General features: G+C 39.3%; 2 protein-coding genes across 2 annotated transcripts; both read right to left on the minus strand.

Moving 5' to 3' along the window:
- Window positions 1-644: 644 nt before the first annotated feature.
- LOC148098492 (uncharacterized) lies at window positions 645-4,531 on the minus strand. The gene is made up of 8 exons (XM_087852465.1): window positions 4,219-4,531; window positions 3,547-3,666; window positions 3,009-3,098; window positions 2,877-2,905; window positions 2,691-2,738; window positions 1,553-1,609; window positions 946-1,005; window positions 645-770 (listed from the first exon to the last, which is right to left on the minus strand). Exons 1-8 carry the CDS (start codon window positions 4,529-4,531, stop codon window positions 645-647), a joined length of 843 nt encoding a protein of 280 aa, XP_087708591.1.
- A 9,968-nt stretch (window positions 4,532-14,499) lies between these two features.
- Window positions 14,500-17,509, minus strand: LOC148098493 (uncharacterized). Its single transcript, XM_087852502.1, has 4 exons — window positions 17,470-17,509; window positions 17,061-17,330; window positions 14,811-15,095; window positions 14,500-14,636 (listed from the first exon to the last, which is right to left on the minus strand). The coding sequence occupies exons 1-4, from the start codon at window positions 17,507-17,509 to the stop codon at window positions 14,500-14,502; spliced, it is 732 nt and encodes a 243-aa protein (XP_087708628.1).
- Between the last annotated feature and the right edge of the window lie 310 nt (window positions 17,510-17,819).

Below are 17,819 nucleotides of genomic sequence, written 5' to 3' on the forward strand. Positions count from 1 at the left end.
TTATGACCACATTTTGAGCCCATACTTACAGTCCTGCGTAAAGATGAAAGTGACATTGTACAGCCCCAGTCTGCAGAAGCTGTGAGCAGAGGTTCAGGAGCAGAAGTCCTATTGTAAAGATATCACGGCAGACCCGACGATGTTTGCATGAACATGTTTTACAGCTTCTCTTTGTTGATCAATTTCACACACGTTGCTTTACACATGCAGCTGGGTTTAGCTTTCCAGCACACAGCCCGACACATAACACAACAGCAGAGACAGCACAGACTTTAAGGCAGCGAGGCGTGATTGCGGATGTCGCTCAGGTGTGACCACCTCTCTTGCAGCGGCACTGCAGGCCACGCCCCGCCACTGATTAATTTAAATATTTATTCAAAATATAGCAAAAAAATTAAAAGTGTAAAATGTTTTGGCTGTTAGCAAAGTTTGGAATTCAGATCACGCAAAGTAAATTGACAGATAATATCTAAATTTTTTTATTAAACATAAGATGTCCGAAAAATGTTACAATTATAAGTTGTTGTTTTTTGTTTTGTTTTTTGAAATTTGTCTTTATGAATCATTTAGAAAAAAAAGGATTTATGTAGGTTCCTAAATGATCATCACAGTAATATCAAATAATATAAAGCATATTCTGATCATTAAAAATAACTGCCCCTGGCTTTTTGTATGCTTTTCATGTTCATGTAGATCCTGTTATCATTATTGGAGGCTTTGCCAAAGGTGGAGAAAGTCAGTGCATCATCTTTATGGTCATTACTCTGAACCTGTAAAATATAGGAAAGCAGCACACACACACACACACACACAGACACGCACACACACACATAATAAATACACACATAAAAAAAATTGCATAATTCTTCAGTCATCGGAAATCAAAAAATATCTACACAAAATTTTTGCTGCTGTGATTTGTTCTTGACCAATACTGGTACTTACCCGGGTTTTCTTCCTGGTCTTTTTGATGGAGGAATAGGAAACATCAGCTGCAGGATTAGCCTAGACATTAAAAATAACCAGAGGTGATATGTTAATATTTTTGATATCAAAATTCTTGTGATTAACCTGTGCCTTCTTTTAGTATTTCCTAGTGTACCGATTCAGAAAGACAGACAGACATTTAAATCTCAAAAGTAATGATTGCATATATATATATATATATATATATATATATATATATATAATATATATATTTATTTTAGAAGGACATACTTAAAAAAAATTGATTTTTCTGAGACAATTTAATAGTTGAATAGACCAGACTGGTGAAGTCATTACTTTTTATACTTTTTTTGTTCTTCATGAATTTGAAACATGTGTGAGATGTGTTATTTTTGTTCATTGCACCCTTGTTGCTTTGATTTAATCTGCTGTAGGGGTTTTACACACACACACACACACACACACACACACACACACACACAAATCCTAACGCATAATGTATTCAAGTTTTTTTTTCATTCAACACAATTATACACAGCAAATTCTAATTGTTGAAATTTGTCTTCATGCAACAACATTAAGTATAACCAATGAGACAGCTTACTGGGGCTTTGTCGGTCTTGCTTCTGTTACCAATGGTATGATAGTAATCAGGATCAGCCTACGCAAAAAAGACAGAAAGATATAGAAAATGAACATAAATACTCAAATACACCTCATTACTCAATTACTAGAGGTACATTTATAGTATATACTTTTTTACCATTTTCAAACTATTTTGTACTTTTACTCCAACACCATTCAAAAAGGGTGACACATTTTTTTAATCATTTGCATTTTTTGTGAAGTTGCATTTAGGCAACAGGAACCTTTTTTTTAAAAAAATATATTTGTTCCTAAAGAGTATAGTTCAGTCAAATACAGAGATGGGTAACGCGTTACTGTAATCCGATTACTTTTTTCAAGTAACGAGTAAAGTAAGGGATTACTATTGCAAAAACGGTAATTAGATTACTAATTAGACCGTTACGATCACCTATTTAGGTTGTAAATCATGTTTTTAAAAAGTAACTAAGTAATTAATTACTTTTGAAAATAAGTAATCAGTAAAGTAAGGGGATTACTTTTTGGGGAAGTAATCAGTAATTAGTTACTGATTACTTTTTTCAAGTAACTTGACCAACACTGGTCAAATATAATCTGAGAAAAAAATGTCTTTTTTTGTAAGGGGGCGACCATGGCTCAGGCAGTTGGGAAGCGCATCTGTAACCGGAAGGTCGCTGGTTCAATCCCCGGGCTCTCTGTCCTGGTCGTTGTGTCCTTGGGCAAGACACTTTACTCTACTGGTGTTGGCCAGAGGGGCCGATGGCGCGATACGGCAGCCTCGCTTCTGTCAATCTGCACCAGGGCAGCTGTGGCTACAACTGTAGCTTGCCTCCACCAGTGTGTGAATGAATAGTGGCATTGTAAAGCGCTTTGGGTGCCTTGAAAAGCGCTATATAAATCCAATCCATTATTATTATACTTTGTATCTGGACACCCAACCATCTACCCCTGACACTAAGGAAAATGCAAATGTTTTCCTGAGTACCATTACTTTTAATAATCTGCTACTACAAAAAAAAAAAAAGAAATTTGGTTCAGTGTATAGTGTGTGTATGTGTGTGTGTGTGTGTTAGAGGATAAATATATCATAAGTAAAATATGAAACAGGTGTAATTTGCACTGGTGTGTGATCTCACCCCCTTCTGACTGGTTTGTGGTATACCGCAGTAATTCATGCTCAGTTCCTGAACAAATAGAGGTTGTTAGATATTTTTCATTTAAACCACTGATACTTAAAATAAAGTGATGTTATAGCCACAGAGAAATTAACTATAGAAGTCATCGCTGTATAAACATCTTTGACTATTCAGTTTAAAACTTACAATTTCATCACTCTTCTGTGTTTTGTTCCCTAAAAAGACAAAATAGGGAATTCCAACAACAACAATTTAAGTCCAACAACTTTATTTAAAAAAATATTTTTTGTTTCTCAAATATAAATGGGGTGTTCTCACTTTTATTTCTCTTCCATCCAATGAGTGCCAGGATTATGAAGAGTACTAGGAAACCACCCGCTAAAACGATCAGCATGTGTTTGGTTTGAACTGGAAAAAAAATTTATTCAAAAATTAACAAAATATAGCTATTAATTACTGTACTATGTATTTAATGAACCAGTTATCGACATGGTAAACGATTTATATCCAGTGTATTTTCACTAAATGGGAGAGCGAGAGAGATACCCTTTCTTATTGCTCTAATTGCACCTGTGCATTATGGCAGCAGGTGGCACTGCCTGTCAGTATTTCATAAGATTTGACAAGTTTTGATAGGGCTAGCTGAAAAAAAGACTGCTACTTCCAGCCTATGTAAATTGTGGAAATAATTTATATATTTTTAGTTTTTTTGAAAAACATTTTGCCTGATTGAGACAGTGTGTTATCAGAGTAATGTTAACCCTGTTTTTGGTGATGGTTTGATCTGTATTATTTACTCAGAAACAGCTTTTTTATTAAATAAACACATTTTAATTTTTAGATGCTCACACTGTACCTGTTTTTGAGGGTTTCTCTGGTTCTGTGGTTGATGTAGCGCTTTTAGATTTAGGGGCATTTGCTGATATTGCAGTTTTGGTTGTTGTTGATGTAATTATTCCTTTTGTTGTGTCCCCTTCTGAAATGTTAAAAAATCCAGTGAGAAAATATACACATTTACTATCTACAGTCATTAAACAAAAAACAATGAGTCTAAAAATTACAAATCTATCAATATAAAAACAAAGCAATTCAGTATGAAATCTCTTCAAACTTTTTATCATATTCTCACTTGTATGCAACAGCACTACTATACTATAAGATATGCAATACTTTGTATATACTGTAAATCACTCAAACAGAACAAATAGACCAGACTGGTGAAATCATCACATTTTTTTTTTATTTTAAATCATTTGTAAAGAATAAAAACTAATGTTTTATCTTTATACTGAATCTTGGGGGGGAACATATTGAGCTTAATTAGATCAGAAAACTTATCCATGATTATAAATGAGTTGTTAGATCCACTCACTGTAGGCGTTAAATGTTCAGATTTTTCCTTGATTTTTTTTAAGCTCTCATTAAATATACAGGTGTCAGCATAGCCAAGATAATGTACTTATTTACTGTACTTTGAGTGTGCTGTAACAAAGCAGTTAAAGGTGAAAACAGTAATGTCAATACTCACTGTTAATAACAGACATGTAAACCAAAGAGTCTGTAAATGGCTCTCCCAATTTGAACTGTCTGCAGGTGTAATGACCATCATCCTCTGATGTGACCTCCTTTATAATCAGAGAATAGTCCAGTGTAACACTCAGCCTGTGTGATTTAGCTCTGAGACCACTGTTAAACTGCCCATGTTCAAACAGTGTCACTGTTTCATTGCTTCCTGAACCACTGTAGAGCCAAGTAGTACTGTTATAGCTATTGTGAAAATCTTTTCCATTTACACAAGGCAACGTGACTTCACCTCCAACTTTAGAGCTTAATTTGGTCATTTGAGTAACTGCTGGTGACAAAAGTAGAGAAATGAAAATGATAACGTTAGACTCAAACACAGCTTTTATATTGTATGTAGGGCATAATTTTATATTTATATATATAAAATGCACATGGTTCAAGAATTTCCTAAACTCATTGTGTTAACTAAAAATAGTAAACAGTTTCAGTTACATGACTATTATGTCCTGAACCATCATTAGCAATGTCAGTATAGGTTTGATACATATTTCAAATATGTTTCTTTACCTGTAAATAGAAGCATCAAAATAAGAAGAATTTTAAATATTGCAAATTCAACCATTGTGCTTCTTTGTCTTCTTCTTTATTATAACCTCAAGTCTCAATGCTGCTGTACTTGTGTCTCAAGACAAGTGTAGAATCCAGCCTACTTCCTGTCTCTGCCTCATTGTGACTGGTGGTTTTCAATATAGGCAGATCACATTAACGTCTTCATTTTGTTCAGTTTAAACTTATATCCTGTTTAAATCGAATTCACACTGTATTTTTTAGCATAATATTGATGAATGAATAAATTTTAAGAATATAAAGGTTTTGTTTCAGAACTAGTCTCTAATGAATCGACCATGCATTACTTTTATATTTCAAAATTAGCATTACGACGCAATATAATGAGGGTATTTTTATCCTTTAACCATATATACTCAACCAGCTTGTACAAAAGCATGTCACTATACAGTATGTGTGCTTCTTTGGGAAAATTTACATTTGTGCTTTTTAAACAGCAGGATTCATGGCATGACGGAGTTTAACTTCTAAACCATATTTGACTCCTGATGCCCTAGATGTAACACATTAATGTTTTATAGATGATAACACGGACGAGATATTTTAGTGGTCTGAGAACTGTGGTCATGAGATCATGTTTTTTCTGAGAACTAGGGTAGGAGGTGTTTTGATGACATTGTGGTTAATGTCAGCTCTGTTTGCGTGTCATACACATGACAAAAATAAGCATCAGGTGCAACCACACTGTCATATCTAACTAATTTTAAATCCACAGTCCTACTTATTGGAAATGTAAAATGTTGACATAATGTAAAATGCTATGCCTCTATATTTTAGCTACAACGGCTTACTTTGTCCCACCTGGGTTATTGCTGGGCAGGGAAGACTTTCCACTAACATTGCTTCAGGAACCACCTAGAATTTGTCCCTCTACGACCTAACATTTAGCAGATAACATATTGAAACATCATTAAGCATAGCTAAGCATTTTTCAGCAGGACATATTGACACACACACATCCTTCATCTAAGAAATAACTAATTTGTATTCATCAGGGACACCTCTAGGGACACCTATAGCATCTATGTAAGTTGGAGAGCTTTTAGTCAAATCAGAATCTTCTGACATGGTTCTACCAGTTCTACTCACAACGGTCTCTGCAGTAGCATGAGATCCCATTAATACTATAGGGAGTGCTAATCTCACAATAGTACAAGTTCCTGACCAACCACTGGGCAGAGTGTCTCTCAGGGTCTTGTCTCCACACCACCAGGAGCGGTCAGCACGAGCAACATTAATGTTGCTCATATTTGCCCATTCAGTGACATCTATGACCTCATTGCACCATGCAGCGTCTGAGTTTCCTATAGGGGTGACACTTACCCTGGTTAAACAGGTGTAATTTCCAGCCCTTGGGGAAAACAGAGGAGGAGTGACACCCTTCCTGACTACTGGGAAAAGTGCACTTAAAATTTGGTAGTCATGACCGACCTCCTCCTCCATGTGGAGCTGTAACATGCAGTCAAATCCTTGCCTGTCCTCCCTGAACAATAAAGGGGCAGTCACAGTGAACAGTGTGGGGCGCGCTGTAGAGCAGGCCACACACTCTATCATGTTGTTTGTACTGGCTGTGTATGTTATCCAATCCAGCCAGGTGTTTTTATCTATGTACCCTGTTTCTACCTGTATCATGCCCTCTGGTGAGGATATGTTTACATACCTCACAAATGGGTCTCTGGAGGTCTTGTAGGCCAAATCCGTGACATTCACCCCTTGGTCTTTGTGGTGCTGAAGTGCCGTTGACTGGAATGTAACGCCCACCGACAGTTTCAGCCTTAGAGTGAAGAACTACCTTAATTATCCCCATGCTATCTGTGCCTGCCTGGTCTACTCTGATAATCATGTAAAATCTTCAGACGGATCATAACATCATCCTGAATATGCGATAGACCAGGGATTTTGTTTCAGACCATTTATGGTCAATAACAAGGGGTTGGATCTGGTCCCAGTCCCAACCCGGCCTCTCTTTAATGAGAAAAGCGCTGCAGTCTCCCTCAGATTTCGTACCTTGTTTGGGCCCCAATAATTTGGTTGCGAGTGAGACCACACATCGTCCCAGCTACTGCACCAGCTTCGGTCTCCAGGTTCGGGCCGTCCCCTTGGTAGCCTACACAAATACAAATCATACCCTCTCCAACTGTCACCCTTTCCCTTACAATTTATCACATTACACAAATCAAAACTGAAAGCTTGAGTGGTTAAGTATACATAGTGTAGTTCAAGGCATCCACCATACTTAGACATTTGTCTCTATGCTTGTTGGCAGTTTCTCCTATTGTACGGATGTCTCTGGGCCTTGGCATGGTGTTCAGCTGCAGGTCTTCAGCTGCAGGTCTCCCCAGAGGCTCGACCACAAGGCAGCCCTGTGAAGAGCACAAGGGCTACCCTGGCAATGAGCTGCTTCTCGGTTTGGCACATCGTTGCAGGTAGAGTGTAGCCTGCCTGGATGAGGTGCGGGGATTATTCTGCCCCATGTGTTTTGTCTGGTTGTTCTTTCTGTGTCACAGGCAATTCTCCTGTGAAGAGCTTACAATGGCTGACGTGGATCCACTTGCCTCTTTCCGCGACCTTCACTGCTGTCTGTGTGGTCAGCAGGAATTGGAATGGGCCCAACCAGCGTTTTGCCTTCGAGTGTTTCCTTCTTACGCCTTACACCAGCAACCAGTCACCTGACTTGAAAGGGTGCAGGGGTTCCTCTGCCATTCTGGGAGGGACTGCCTTCAATGTCTGGTGTATCTGCGAGAGAGTCTTGGGGAGATTTTGACAATACACAATCATTTCACTGTTACATAGCTCTGTAGACACGCCTGTCCACTTTGGGGGTTCAGCCCCCATTCTGGCAGCTCTTCCATACAACTCTTCATAGAGACTGAGTGAGGTGTGCTGGAGGTTTTCAAGGAGTCTTTCGCTATTTCTACAGCCCCTCCATGCACAATGTGTTTGTAATCTAAACCCCACTCTCACACTGATTTCTTTCAGTGCCTGATTTACAAAATGGGTGCCATCATCACTTGTGATTTTCTCCAGGTACCCCATCTGGAGATGATCTCTGATAGGAGGGCTTTTGCCACTGCGCTGCCATCTGCATGCTTAAATCTAAATATGAGAATAAACCAAAGTTTTCCCCATTACAAAGGTCACATTAATAATGTATTGGTTGAAAATTGCCAAACAGCCTTATAAACTCAGAAACTAAGATTGTTACTGTTCTTAGTGTTGTATGTATTACCAACACAATAGAAGTACTATGTGAAGATTTAAAATATCATGTCATGTCACTACCTCTTCAGTCACCTTTCTCACTCACTGTGTTAATAGACCTTTCTGCATTGAATCATACTTGTTATTAATCTTTCCCTATTTTCCACAGCATGTCTTTCATCCTGTCTTCCTTCTCTCATTCCAACCGGTCGCAGCAGATGGCCGCCCCTCCCTGGTTCTGGTTTCTTCGTGTTAAAAGGGAGTTTTTCCTCCCCACTGTCACCAAAGTGCTTGCTCATAGGGGGTCATATGATTGTTGGGTTTCTCTCTGTGAGTGTTATTGTAGGGTCTACCTTACAATATAAAGCGCCTTGAGGCGACTGTTGTTGTGATTTGGCGCTGTATAAATAAAATGAAATTATATTAAATGTTGACCTCTGACCTGATGGTCATTATGACTGTCTGTAGTCATAATGACCATCATCCTCACCTTTGTCCTTTTATAACGTGAGAAAGGTTTTCTGTAACACTCGCGCTGCTTTATTTAGCTGTGGCATCTTTGGCAGCCGGTGCTAAATTCCTGTGTTACAGCAGCATTATTGTTTTATTGTTTCTCTAATCAATTAGAGCCAGGTATTATTGTGACATCTTTCATGAACATCTTTTCCATTTTCACAAGGTAAAGTGACTTCACCTCCAACTATGACAATAAATTTAATTTCTTCCAGGTGCTGCTGTTGAGGAAACAGCAAACACAGCACTTTCTGTGAGTAATTAATACTTTACAAAGTAAACTGTAATATAAATACAAGTTTTTGATTGTTGTTTAAATATATGTTATATATTTGTTTCCTTACCTTTAAATAAAAAAAAATCTAAAATAGAAAGATATTAAAAATCTTTGCTCCAAATTATGAGCTTTTTCTTCTTTTATCTCCTGTTCTCAGTCTAGCATCTCTCAAAGGTTTCTGTTGCACTCTGTCATGAGCACAAATGTGGTATCTACTTCCTGTGGTTAATGTCTCCTCCCCATGAGACTATAGTGTTGTTTATTTTAAGGTAGGTAAGCTCATAGTATCTCTTTCAGATTTGATTCATAACCAAAGACAAAAACAACATTTTTATTTAAAATGTTCTGAGACATAGTACGTCCATATGCACTTACGTAATGTGTTGACAGTTGACTTTAGGAGATGGGAATCATGCATATTTTGTGTGGACATATTGCAATTATATTTGCAGCCTCAGACTATGAACACACCGATTTTGATTATTAGACAGCATAAGTGTGCTTCTGCTGTAAGAGTCTGTGTCAGTCATATTATTTTACTTCATTGTTTAGTTAGCATTTTTTGGATGTTTGATACTTAGCAATGCTGATACTATTTTAGAGGTATGACAAATGATGCCGCTTCTGTTTTTCTGAGAACTGAGAAGCACTCAGGCAAGTGTGGTCACAAATCACAAGATATTCATCAGGTGTGATCAAAACAATGATGTCAGTCCAAACTGATCTATTATCATTTTGTGAGACTTATCAAATTTAAATTAAAAAAAAATGTTGCTAAACTCTAAATATAATATTTGCTAGAGGCTTTGTACATGTTTGTGTGTGTGTGTGTGTGTGTGTGTGTGTGTGTGTGTGTGTGTGTGTGTGTGTGTGTGTGTGTGTGTGTGTGTGTGTGTGTGTTGTTGGGGTGTTGGGGGGGGGGGGTCTTTGTGTGTGTGTGTGTGTGTGTGTGTGTGTGTGTGTGTTGTTGGGGTGTTGGGGGGGGGGGGGGGGGGGGGTCTTTGTGTGTGTGTGTGTGTGTGTGTGTGTGTGTGTGTGTGTATTGTGTTTAGACATTGGTACAATGATCCACAACAGCAGAATCCTTGTCATCTGATCTGGTCTCACACTCGATGTCTGTATAATACAGTTCATGTCAGTTTTATGTATATAGTGCCAATTCACAACAGTCACCTGAAGATAAAGACCCTACAAAATCAAAAGGAAACCTTAATAATCAGATGACCCCCTATAAGCAAACACTTAGCGACAGTGGGAAGGGAAAAGTATCCCTTTAACAGTCTTGATGCATCCTTAGTCATCCAGGCAAGTAAATCACCAAAAGGTTGATTCTGATCATCTGGACCCTCCAGCTGATCCTCCAGCAGAACCAGTCTCAGGGACGGGCAGCTAGTGGTGGGCAAATTAAGCTTTCTGAAGGATTGAAGTGTGTATTCAAAAGGGGCTCATTACTCTAAACCTTTTAACACAGTCTTCTTTAGTAGCATCTGGTGGTCAAAAATATGAAGTGCGGCTTGCGTCTATAAATTAAAATAAACTTTTTCAGTATGATTGTTCACTCTACAGAGCTAAGTTGACAGCTTCTTTTAAAATATCACATATAAATATCACAAATTTGCGTATGTATTTTTTGGAGTAACAAAATAATGTTATGTCTATTTGATTATTAATTAATAAACCTTCCTTGTTTAAACATGTAAAATGATGTGGACCGCTACAATCTTTCGACTGCGCCTCCAACTGACCCGATGTCCACATCAAAGGGGAGGTAAGCGTTGGAGGTGGCGTTGCATCTGGGGTAGGGAGGGTGATGCGTCGGTGAGTGCTTATCAGTATCAGTATGTGTGTGCGTGTCCATAGTTCAGCTGAGACACTTTCCTTCGCCCTGCCAGGCTAAGTAAACAGTCTTCCAGCCAACCCAGGTGACCTTGCATGGAATGGGAAGGAACAGACTAAACACAGTCGTTATCAGGGTGTTTTGTTCAGCTCCGGCCTTGCAGCTGGCGCCGAAGGGGTATGTTATTGTGATGTTATTTTTTACTTTAGTGTGAACAGCTCATATGAATTTCAAAGCAGTTCTACAGTCCAACACTGGTCTCTCAATCTCCCGTTGGAGAGCCGCGAGCTTCGCCATACTTGCGTTCTGTGATGTTGTCATTTCTTGTGCTCAAGGAGCCAATTTCTGAGAACTCACGTGTGCCTCCCCGAGATGTCATCCAATTTTGCGCCCAGAGATGTTATTCCGAGCTAGCCCTTCCGAGATGTATCCAGTCTGCAGTCAGAGATCTTATTCTGAGTATTCACAGCAGCCGTAGCCTCTCCAAGATCTTATCCGTGCTGACTCAATGGGCCCATTTTGAGAAACTCACGCCTCTCCCATCATTCCAATCCCAGCGGGCAGCCTTGTGGGGGTTTGAACAGCCGGTTCCGCTTCCTTAATTCTTCGATAAGTCAGGGCCAAGCCAGCTCCGATCAGCCAGAACCCTGTTACCATGGTTCCGAATAGGTAGATATCTTCAGCACTCAGGCTCACCCAAGCCCAAACTTCTCATTGAGAAAGGGGTGTCAATTGCATTTAGGGACCAGTTGATCCAATCCATAATTCCTCTTTTAGGTTTTAGAGAACAGACTGTGAGAGAGTGTTCCAGGGAAAATACAAAAAAACACGAGACTAGACAAGGACATAAGCAGGGAAGATAAGGGAGAGGAGAAAAAGTGCATCCGCCTCCTCCGAGAGCCAAAGAAGAATCAGATTAATGTTGATATCTATCTAATATAGATATTACCTAACTAGCTAATATCTACTATATGTTAATTTAATATTTCAAAGCCATAACATAAAGATTTATCAAGGTAGCAATGTTACCTCACAGCAAGAAGATTTGATCCTGAGTTTAAATCTGCAGGCCAGATGGAATCTTTTTGTTTGGATTAGTTCTCCATGTGCCTGTATGGGTTTCTTTATTTTTAATTTTCTCATTTTCTAGCTAAAGAACAAGAAAAGGGAAGCACAGTGACACTTCCTGTCAGTTTGGCAACTTGAGGAGCAAGTTGAGCATACAAACAAGTTCACTTTTAAAATTGTGAATATAGAAAAAAGCTTCTTTGGTATGTCCATGTTGGTTTTGTAATAAATTAATAGATACCGTATTTTTCAGTGTAGTCACATTGTGGTGGGATGGTTTTTGAATAGCTGGAACACAAAGTGATTTACTGAATTGGTTAACAAATGTCATAATATGTGGCATTATAAATGTTTGTGTAATTATGTTATTACTTATGACACATTTCTGAAAATGTTAAAATTGTTTATTTTTTCAGTCCAAGGTAGAAAAAACTTAAGTAACTATAGTAAAGGTTTTGCACTTGTACTTGCACATATCATATGTAGATATATGTATCATTATGTAGATAAAAAGCCAGCTGTAGCTCTAAGTGCACTGGCTCAAATGATTTTACAGTGGGCCTGAGAGCTCATTACACTGAAAATGAAAACCAATCTTGATTTTGACAAATTTAACAACAACATTTGTTAGAAAGCCTTTCTTCAAACTGACTTTCTTCTGATTGGCTGCCAACTAAAAATAAAACATTTGAGCAGCAGCTGGGTGAGGTTTGTGTGCAAAGAGTGAAAGATGTATGCCTGAGATGGCCATGTTAAGTACAGTGGGGCAAAAAAGTATTTAGTCAGCCACCGATTGTGCAAGTTCCCCCACTTAAAATGATGACAGAGGTCAGTAATTTGCACCAGAGGTACACTTCAACTGTGAGAGACAGAATGTGAAAAAAAAATCCATGAATTCACATGGTAGGATTTGTAAAGAATTTATTCGTAAATCAGGGTGGAAAATAAGTATTTGGTCACCTCAAACAAGGAAAATCCCTGGCTCTCACAGACCTGTAACGTCTTCTGTAAGAAGCTTTTCTGTCCCCCACTCATTACCTGTATGAATGGCACCTGTTTGACCTCATCATCTGTATAAAAGACACCTGTCCACAGCCTCAACCAGTCAGACTCCAAACTCCGCCATGGCCAAGACCAAAGAGCTTTCGAAGGACACCAGGAAAAGAATTGTAGACCTGCACCAGACTGGGAAGAGTGAATCTACAATAGGCAAGCAGCTTGGTGTGAAAAAATCAACTGTGGGAGCAATCATCAGAAAATGGAAGACATACAAGACCACTGATAATCTCCCTCGATCTGGGGCTCCACGCAAGATCTCATCCCGTGGGGTCAAAATGATCATGAGAACGGTGAGCAAAGATCCCAGAACCACACGGGGGGACCTGGTGAATGACCTGCAGAGAGCTGGGACCAAAGTAACAAAGGTCACCATCAGTAACACACTACAACGGCAGGGAATCAAATCCCGCAGTGCCAGACGTGTTCCGCTGCTGAAGCCAGTGCATGTCCAGGCCCGTCTGAAGTTTGCCAGAGAGCACATGGATGATACAGCAGAGGATTGGGAGAATGTCATGTGGTCAGATAAAACCAAAGTAGAACTTTTTGGTATAAACTCAACTCGTCGTGTTTGGAGGAAGAAGAATACTGAGTTGCATCCCAAGAACACCATACCTACTGTGAAGCATGGGGGTGGAAACATCATGCTATGGGGCTGTTATTCTGCCAAGGGGACAGGACGACTGATCCGTGTTAAGGACAGAATGAATGGGGCCAAGTATCGTGAGATTTTGAGCCAAAACCTCCTTCCATCAGTGAGAACTTTGAAGATGAAACGAGGCTGGGTCTTCCAACATGACAATGATCCAAAACACACCACCCGGGCAACAAAGGAGTGGCTCCGTAAGAAGCATTTGAAAGTCCTGGAGTGGCCTAGCCAGTCTCAGACCTCAACCCCATAGAAAATCTGTGGCGGGAGTTGAAAGTCCGTGTTGCTCGGCGACAGCCCCAAAACATCACTGCTCTTGAGAAGATCTGCATGGAGGAATGGGCCAAAATACCAGCTACTGTGTGTGCAAACCTGGTAAAGACCTATAGTAAACGTTTGACCTCTGTTATTGCCAACAAAGGTTATGTTACAAAGTATTGAGTTGTATTTTTGTTATTGACCAAATACTTATTTTCCACCCTGATTTACGAATAAATTCTTTACAAATCCTACCATGTGAATTCATGGATTTTTTTTTCACATTCTGTCTCTCACAGTTGAAGTGTACCTCTGGTGCAAATTACTGACCTCTGTCATCATTTTAAGTGGGGGAACTTGCACAATCGGTGGCTGACTAAATACTTTTTTGCCCCACTGTATATTCACTCTCACTGACATCATCATCAGTGGAAAAAGTGTCTGAAACGGACCTTTTAGAGCTGTGAAGCCTCAGAGTTCAGCTATTAAGGGTGACTTGTATATACATGGAATTCATTATTTGAACCTTTGTCCGTGTTTAATGAGCAGCCACCACTGTTACAGGATATATTTCATATAAAATACGGAAAAGAAATAAGAGGATGCTTTAAATTTAGCATTTGTTTGCCTTAAATTCCTCAAATCAGTCCATGAAAACTCTTAAAAATGCAGAGAAAACAATAGCTTATTATGCATCACTTTATCATTCTGCAAGTTCAAATGTCAGAATGACTGTTTGGTTTGAATGCGGTACATTTATTGCACTGCTTTGTGCCTTCCTACAAATACTGTCCTTGTTTTACTGACCTTCTCTCACTTTGGCTCTCCTACTGTACTTAATGAAAACAGTAAAGATGACGACCAGAACCGGAATCACCATCCCAGCACCGATGATGATGAAGCCCTTGTTAAGTGTGGAATCAACATTCGTAGAGGCTTAACAAAACAAATTTTAAATATATATTAGTACATATTACTTATTATTACATATGACATTTTTATTATTACATATTATTACATGAGCTACTTAATAAACATTTTATATCAATATAATCAGACAGCATTTGTTTGATTAAAATAATATCTTACTTTACTTTTGATTTATCTCACCTATAGCAGGTGTGTAGTGACCCTCTATCATCACAGTCTTTTTGTTAAGAAACTGGCAGGTGTATCTTTTGTTATGGTCACTGTGATGCTTCACAGTCAGAAGAGAAACACATTTTGTCTGCCCATTGAGCAGGGCACCTCTGTCAGGCAGTGCAAATCCTGTCTCATCCACCCAGCAGATACTCTTCTTTCCACAGGGTATGGAAGAATAGTATCTAAACAGAGAGCACTCCAAAGTGATGTTTCCATCGTTCTGTGGGTCAGCGTCTGATGGAGATCCCGAAACTGAGAGGATGTGACTGAATGAGAAGAGCCTAATATCTGTCTTACCCTTTGTTATTCTTTATTATCTTTTGTTATCCACATATTAACTGAGTGATTGTCCTGTAAAAACATTAGTTTTGCAGTTGTAATACCCGTGATTGTGTAATGTAAACTTTTTACCACATGAATAAACAAGTAATGGCCAATCAGATTGCTCATCTCATCACATAAGCATACCATTTTAAATCCCTGCTCTCATGATCCCAAAAAAGCAACATATTCAGTTACATGAGACATCAGTTTACATGGATTGAAATGAAAGCTGCATCCCCCATAAAGCCTGAGGAGATGATGGTTGGTGATTAGTTCTTAGTGTGAAGTGTTATTTACAGAACTGGGTGTGAGAGAGGGATCTCTGTTTTTGAAAGTGCCCCACAGTTAATGAGATGTTATGAATGGTTCTGGTTGTTTATCTTTTTTCTCTTGTTTTTTCTTTTTGTTTTCGTCTCGCCTAACTGCTTCTTTTAAAGAGCTTCCTTCAGATGTGTTAATGCTGAGGGGCTGCATTTCCCTTTCGTTTCGTTTCATTTCGTTTTCTTAGGATTTCTCCATCTACAAGCACTGATTTGTCCGGCGCCTGGACATTTCTTTTCTAGCCACTGCTCGTCAGCAGTGAGTTTTGTGGGCTGATTCCCCATTATCACAGAACTGCAGAGCCTTCTCTGGTACTAGACTCGGGGGTGGTGGCTGACACGCCCTTCTACTCCGCGCTATTCATGGAGTCAGTTTTATGAGGTGAAACTCAACCTTTCCCCTTTGTCACCAGTACTTGGGCTTTTGCAGGAACACAAAGAAAACAATAAAAAAAACAATGGAAGTAGTTCAGCAGCGTGTTGTGCTGTAAAATCAACTTACTTCCAAAACACATATATACACAGATAGACATTTGCGTGCTGATTTGTCACAAAGTATTTCACGGCTACTTCTGAAACCAGTCTAAACTTAGTTCCTTTCGGCGAACTCAACCTATTTCACGTGTTTATTTCTTCAAACCCTTGCGGCGGGTTAGACCTGTTTGGACCCTTGCGGCGGGTTAGACCTGTTTAGACCTGTTTAGACCCTTGCGGCGGGTTAGACCTACTTAGACCCTTGCGGCGGGTTAGACCTACTTAGACCCTTGCGGCAGGTTAGACCTGTTGCACAAAACTTAGACCCTTGCGGCGGGTTAGACCTGTTGCGCAAAACTTAGACCCTTGCGGCGGGTCAGACTTGTTGCGCAAAACTTAGACCCTTGCGGCGGGTTAGACCTAAACAGTATTTTCTCACCCTCAGTTGTCTTTTGCTGGTTGTCATGTTGTCTGGCTGGATCCCAACGCCGTGGACCAGAAAAGTTCACTGGCCTGGACCCGAATTAACGTCCCAGGTCTTTCACCTCTACCTAGAGAGGGCTGTCGACAGACTTCGGTGCTGGCTTCCCACGACGTCAGGATACAGCAGTCAGACCTTGGATTGGAGTCACAGAAACGTGTCTGTTGTTTCCATCACTAAGCTCGAAGAACCAATTTAAATGACAGGGGATTTCTTTAAATCATCCCGTAGTTCTTCAGCTAAGACACCTGAGTTAGAAAACACAAACACTGCAGTTGTCTTTACTCGCGAGGGCAGTCATGGACGCACGACCTGCGTCTCATCACTGTCTGCGTTCTTTATTTATACTTGTCTGTATGTCTGTGTGTGTACAAATAGCTTCTTATTCTAAGAACTCTGAGCTGAGGTTCCCCTTTTTCTAATTCTGTATGTTCTTACAGAAAGAGGAAGCTATTAGTTGTTTATCACACAAAAGTACATGTCAAAAGTCACGTAGACATTTGCTCAGTGATCAATAAAAGAATAGATTTCATGAAGCTGATCACATTATATAAAAACAATATTCCTTTGACATGTACTCACTGGTCAAAATATGCAGATAGACACTTGTGCCCTGACCAGTGGTCCCCTCAGGCCGACAGAAGTATTTGCCAGCGTCCTCTGCAGTGATGTTGTTGATGCCCAGAGAGCAGTTACTCTGCAGACTCAGCCTGGCAGCTTGAGCTGATTGCTTCACGTTACTATTTTGAACCAGTATTTTAGTCTGAGATGAGTCTTTGTTGTAAAGCCAGTTAATCATGGCGCATGTATCAGATAGGCTGTCACAGGGTAGTGTGACACAATCTCCAGGTCTGTGATAGAGGTGGTACATTTGTCCACTGATCACTGCTACTCAGAAAACCAGATTCAGAAGAAAAGACAACACAAATCATCATCATCATCCTCATCATCATGATCATCATCCTCATCATCACCATCATCAAACAAAATAATAACTAACATTTGCAGCAACATAGAGAAAATGTACCGACATAGATGCCAAGAACATAAATTCCTGTAAGAAACATGTTCACAATTTTCAAATAAATGGAAAGGAAGTGGTCAAACTGAAGCTCAGATGCTGTCACGTAAGCGCGCTGGTCCCACAGCATATGTAAAACATGTCTGACTTATTCTGTCAAAGCATGGCATGAATAAATTTCTTTTAAAATCTCAAAACTTGCTTATATTTTTGGGTTGTTTTGTATCTTTTCAGTGACGGTCTGTTAAATAGAAACTGATGTATGTTACACTAACTTTAGTCATTTTGTGACTTAACTGAAAAAAACTTACAAAAATCCTTCATAGCTTTTAAAACCTAATATAAGTTCTACTTGC

The sequence above is a fragment of the Neolamprologus brichardi genome, chromosome 15, assembly GCF_056152115.1.
Source record: "Neolamprologus brichardi isolate AB-2024 chromosome 15, ASM5615211v1, whole genome shotgun sequence".
Classification (NCBI taxonomy): Eukaryota; Metazoa; Chordata; class Actinopteri; order Cichliformes; family Cichlidae; genus Neolamprologus; species Neolamprologus brichardi.